Here is a 6,000-nt window from a genome sequence, read left to right as displayed (position 1 = left end):
GTTAGCCGCTTTGAGACTCCTTCGGGTAGTGAAAAGCAGGATATCAAATCCAAACTCTTCTTTTTCTTCCCTCTCCTTACCAGTGGAGCTGGACTGATTTGGCTTTACTGAAACATCTGCAGTGGAGTCATCTGAAGTCAGAAGGTGGTAATGAGACATCATTGGGCCAGAGGGACATGGCATCACAAGCTCATCTTGTGGAACTCCTTCTGTGCCTGGCCCTGCATGCAGTTAACCTTTTACCCCAGATCACTTGACGAAAGTTTCATGACAAAGATACCAGAATCTTGCACCTTCTTTAAAGTTGGCATTGGTGAGCTCAATTCCTTGGAGTCCCGTTTTGCTTGGATTCTCGTATTATAGAAAGCAATCTGAGGTACTGATTCACACAACCGTGTAATTCCTGCAGTACTGGGGGTTGGACACGGGTGGTGCTGTGGTCTAAACTACTGAGCCTCTTGGGCTTGCCAATCAGAAGGTCAGCAGTTTGAATCAGTGCGATGGGGTGAGTTCCTGTTGCTCTGTCCCAGCTTCTGCTAACCTAGATGTTCAAAAGCATACCAGCAGAAGTAGATAAATAGGTACCACTGTGGCGGAAAGGTAAACTGCGTTTCCTGGCACTCTGGCACTCATCAAAGTGTCCCGTTGTGCTGGAAGTGGTTTAGTCATGCTGGCCACATGACCCGGAAAGCTGTCTGTGGACAAACACCGGTTCCCTCAGCCTGAAAAGTGAAATGAGTGTCACACCCCATGGTTGCCTTTGACTGGACTTAACCGTTAGGTGCTACTTTACCTTTACCTTTTTTACTGGGGGTTGACTAGATGACCCTATGGTCCCTTCCAACTCTACAATTCTATGCTTCTATGAGAATACACTGGTATTTTGTGGATTAGTTCCTTGCATTGCTCTGAATTCTGCCCCCTGCTTATTTGCATCCCCTGGTAAATAACTACCCTTCTGTTTATGCAGCCTCTCCTTCTGAAATGTATGAGAGTTAAATCCAGGGTCTCTGATTATCTAGGGGTTCTTTACTGAGCTGTCACCTTGCTTCAGGCTTGGAGCAACCCTTCGGCGTGAAAACAAATCCGAGCTCAACGTTGCTGTTCTTACAGCAGAACAGATAACCAAGACAAGTCCTCTAAACCTCATAAAGGTGCTTGGTTGGTGAGCAATAGGCAGCTTTGCATGTCCGGGAAGAGGACAGTGAAAGAAAAGCGATACACAGAAGGGAGGGAAGTATGTGAGAAGGGGGGGGGGTGACGAGCTGGATTTTTATTGGAAGCTCTTAAACTGGTTGCTATGAGACCTTCTGCAGCTAATGCAGGCACCGCAGCCAGTGAGGGAGACTGCTAAACTGTACCTCTCGTGTCTCTCTCACTCTCTTCCCCTCCCCAATTGCTTGCATAGTTGTTTGAAAGAGAGCGTCTGCCACTTCTGTGCCCCCCTCCCTCTCCCCAGAAGAAGATGGAGACTGAACGTGAAATTCCCAGTTCCTCCAGCAGTTCTCCAGGAGACTCCAGGGAGTACAAGGTGGTGATGCTGGGTTCAGGTGGAGTAGGCAAGAGTGGTAAGTTTCTGCTGTTGCTTTTGGGTGGGCTGGGGTATGCGTTGAAGGGCAGTGTTTGAGATGAACATGGATGTATGGATAGGGGGGAGGGCACATTTAATAGCGTCGAAAATCCTGCTCTCCGTAGATCCATAATTTGGATTAGCGAGTCGGTTTCTGTTGGTGTTAATAATAATAATAATAATAATACTAAAGATTTTGATTATTCATTGTGCCAAGGGCTGGTTTGCCAAGAATTTACTATTGTCAAAGTCTTGTACGGATTGTGGAAAGAGAGAGGGGAACAGGAGCTGTGTCAAACCACAAATGCACAACTCATATTGAGTCCGATGGATGTGATAGCCCTTTGGATGTTTTGAATGTGGGCCTGATGAGCCTGAAACCCAGTGCCTGCTGGGTTTCAAATGCTACATGCTATAATGGGATAATGGCAATTGGCCTATATATTTCCCCTACAACTTTCCATCTTAGAGTTGTGCAAGGGAGCCCACCCACGGCCGATGAAAAAGCCAGCTCAGCAGTGACAAAGTGAATGGGATGCTTGTGGCTAACTTTCCCCAACTTTTCCTTTTGACTTCTTTATGGCTTGCCATTAGACCTTGGCTCATAATACAGTCACCTCTTGCCTGCCAAGTTATTAGGATGTAACTCTGATATTCTCCTTCTCCCTCTGGACAAGAAGTTTGTCGGTACCAGACGTATTATAATGCCCTGGAGAGAGAGAGAGAGAGAGATGCTGTTGTTCAATGGCTGCGGTATCCTCTGAATGAGCTGTTACTTACTAGGTCTGGTGTTTGTCTTTTGCCAGAGATTGTAACCTTTTGATTTATCTTTGCTGACACTTAACATCATCTAATCTTAAAGCTACTTTGCTGAGCACGCAGAGTCTGTCTTGGCACTTGCTTTCTGGGATGATGTACCTGCCTGTGAAACATGCCTATAATTACATCTGCTAAACCCCTTACACTCTATTAAGGCTCAGGACTACTAGACTGAACAAACAGCTGAATCAAGCTGTACATATTTTGTATATGAACTGTGCTTTCCTTTTGTTAAAAAAAAAAAAAAAAACCACCTTGACAACATAAAGTGTGAAAAACAGCTAAATTTTATTGACCTGGCTAGAATCTCTCAGAGTTTCAGGGTGGGGAGCAATCCATAAAGGGGAACTGAGCAAGCAGATGGGGAGAGGATTGCCTCTCCCCCACCTTGATGGCCTTATGTCTGACACAACAGTAGGGAACATCTGGACTAGGCAATCTGTACATTTTACACGTGGAATGCATTTAGAGGGTCCTATGCAGCCCAGGCATCTGTAGGAACATTAATTGTGATGTTGGTGAAAGTTTGTCACATGCCTCTAAGTTGCCACTGAACTTAGTCAAAAATTAAAAAGAAAAGAAAAGTGAATTTGGAGGGTGCTGCTCAGGTGAAATATCCAACAGTACAGAACATCTGCCCTTTGAGGGAAGGTGAAAATGTCCAGATATTTTTTTTGTTTAGGAGGGCAGACAGTAACTTAAGAGGGAATGTGCCAGATATTTAAAAAGAATAACATATATATGCACATTCTAAAGTGGATAGAGAGAATGTTCTCCACCTTTTTAAACACCAAGGCTGAAATCCTATACACATTTTCCTCAGGACTCAATTAGGCTTACTTCCTAGAAATGTAGAAGATTTCATTTCATGGCTTGTGCGGGAGTCACTCAGTGAAACTGGTCAGCAGCAGATCTTGACATCAGAAGATACAGTGGGTGGGTAAATGAACAGAGGATGCTGGAAGGATGTGACAGAACATCTACAGTATGCATGCAGAAGGACTCAGGGTTCAGTCCCCAGCACCTTCAGGTAGGACTGGGATGGCCGTTTGCCTAAAATTCTGGAGAACCAATAAAAATCAGCATAGACAATTCCGAGCTAGTTGGACCCATGGTTTGACTCAATATAAGTTTCACATTTTGCTGGAATTCACATGGTACGGTAAGAGCTACTAGTTTAGTTGGCTTAAGAGGGATAAGCCAATTTCATGGTATGGCACTGTGTTCCAATGTCTAGTTATGATTCCTGAATTTCATGAGGTTGGACTTGGACGACCCTTGGAATCCCTTTCAATTCTATAATTCTATGAGTCTATGTCTATCGGCCATGATGGTCAAGGGGAAAGCTGAAGTTGCTGAAGGACTGCAGTGCAGGGGAAGGTGCTAACTTTCAAAACATTTCAGGGCTTTCCAGAAGCACCTGTCTTTCCACTGCTGGAAACAAGATGGGCAAAACCCTATTGGTCCTGATCCAGCAGGGGTCTTCTTTGTTCCTTATCTCTAGGACTCTCAAGTGAGAGTCCTGATCGCCCTGATCTGGCCACAGTGATCCATGTGACGGTCACCTCCAGACTTGATTATTATAACTCGCTCTACGCAGGGCTGCCCCTGAAGCTGACCCAGAAACTCCAGTGGGTGCAGAATCCTGCGGCAAGGCTCCTCATGGGGTCTTTGCCACGGGACCACATTCATCCAGTGCTCTACCAGCTGCACTGGCTCCCGGTGGAGTACAGGGTCAGGTTTAAGGTGCTGGTTTTGACCTTTAAAGCCCTATGTGGCTTAGTACCCTCGTACCTAAGGGACCGCCTCTCCTGGTATGTCCTGGGTAGGACCTTAAGGTCCTCAAATAATAATCTTTTGGAGGTCCCGAGCAACAAAAATGCTAGGTTGGCCTCAACTAGGGCCAGGGCTTTCTCAGTATTGGCCCCGACTTGGTGGAACAGTCTATCACAAGAGACCAGGGCCCTGCGGGATTTAGCATCTTTCCACAGGGCCTGCAAGATGGAGCTGTTCCACCTGGCCTTTGGGTTGGTTTCTGTCTGATACTTATGCTTCATTCTTTTATTGGTGGGTTATTTGAAAATGAGACTGCAGTTTTAATTTTGAATTTTAATTTTGTATTTTAATCAGTATTTTAAATTGATTGTTTTTATGTTTTTGCTGTGGTTTTAATTAGTGTTATCTGCCCTGAGCCCGTTTTTTGGCTGGGAAGGGCGGGGTATAAATTATTATTATTATTATTATTATTATTATTATTATTATTATTAGAGTTAAATGGCTCTGCACAGGGAGGTGGAGGGTTGACACGAGGAAGGAGGTGGGCAGGAAGAAGGGACAAAACAGCTGCCATTGGCTTAGGCACTCTGCTCAATCTGAAAAGGAGATCATCAGTTCCAGATGCTTGCAGAAACACAGGGCCCATTCTAAGCAATGTGCTCAAAGAGGCTTTCCGTCTGCTAGGTTTGCACTATGTAGGACTGTTCTTGAAGTTTTGCCTGAAGTGCAACCCAAAAGGAATTGCTGGCTAGGTGATGGGGGAGGAATTCAAGTCAATGCACATTTAAAGCCAAGTCTATCAGATTTGCACTTCACGGAAACAATATGCAAACTGAATCAGAGCTCTCCTTTGAAATTCGCACTTCTCCAAATTTTGTCATGCCAATTCTCCACCCAGACAATATTTACAAAATGCCACATATGAAAAGCCCTCAGATACTACAATGACATACGCCGTGTTTTTATTTCCCCAGTCATACAAAATCCTTTAAATGAATTCCTATGCCTTAAATGCCTTGTAGAAGACATGGACCCTGAGATTACCCTGAAAGTAGCGAAATACTGTGTAGCAGCCATAAAGCTCAGAGAAAAAGCGTTGTTATCGCTATGAATAGGACCCTAAATGGCAATTTTTAGGCAATAATTTAAATGCCCCGATTCTAATCTATATATTTTAAATGCTGCTGTATACGTGTATATACGTGTATGGTATTTGTTGTGCAAATTTTAATGTATTACTTTTGTATTGTTGATTTAGTGAGTTGATCTGTGACCGTAAAAATAAATTCATTCATTCATACTTTAATGATCATGGGTTCTCCCAACAAATCCTGAGAGCCGTAGTTTGTTAAATGTACTCCCTCAAAGAGCTACAATTGTCACCACCCTTAACAAACTACAGTTCCCAGGATTCTTCGCGGGTCATATAAGAGTAATTTAAATGTTGATGTTTTTGTTAATCACCTCTCCTCCCCCCCCTCCTCCTCCTCCTCCTCCTCCTCCTTCTTTTTATACCCCACCCATCTGTCTGGGCTTCAACAGCCACTCTGGGCAGCTTCTAGCACATACAGAAACATAATAAAACATCAAACATTAAAAGCTGCCTGATACAGGGTTGCGATCAGATGTCTTCCAAAAATTCTGTAGTTCTTTATCTCCTTGACATTTGATGGGAAGATGTTCTACAGGGAGGGTGCCTCCACCAAGAAGGCCTTCTGTATCCAGGCTGAAAGATGGGGATGGAGACACTCCTTTGGGTATACAATTTAAAACAACCCCCAGTCACAGAAATAAGGCTGTGGGAATTATAGTTTAGCCAGGCACTGGCATGTCAC

The 6,000-nt window shown here is 44.2% G+C and overlaps 1 protein-coding gene across 2 annotated transcripts in view; it reads left to right on the top strand.

Moving 5' to 3' along the window:
* Positions 1 to 1,308: 1,308 nt before the first annotated feature.
* RIT2 (Ras like without CAAX 2) overlaps positions 1,309 to 6,000 on the top strand; it is a 215,272-nt gene continuing 210,580 nt past the window's right edge. Inside the window, exon 1 of one of the 2 annotated variants that reach the window (XM_033164609.1) lies at positions 1,309 to 1,568. In XM_033164609.1, the coding sequence (XP_033020500.1) occupies positions 1,466 to 1,568 (103 nt within the window). In that variant the 5' untranslated portion in view covers positions 1,309 to 1,465. The remainder of the gene's footprint in view (positions 1,569 to 6,000) is intronic. The other variant, XM_033164610.1, reaches the window with a different exon arrangement.

Source organism: Lacerta agilis, chromosome 11, assembly GCF_009819535.1.
Source record: "Lacerta agilis isolate rLacAgi1 chromosome 11, rLacAgi1.pri, whole genome shotgun sequence".
Taxonomy (NCBI): Eukaryota; Metazoa; Chordata; class Lepidosauria; order Squamata; family Lacertidae; genus Lacerta; species Lacerta agilis.
Note: the sequence above shows the minus strand (reverse complement) of the source record. Positions and strands in the feature narration are given on the sequence as shown.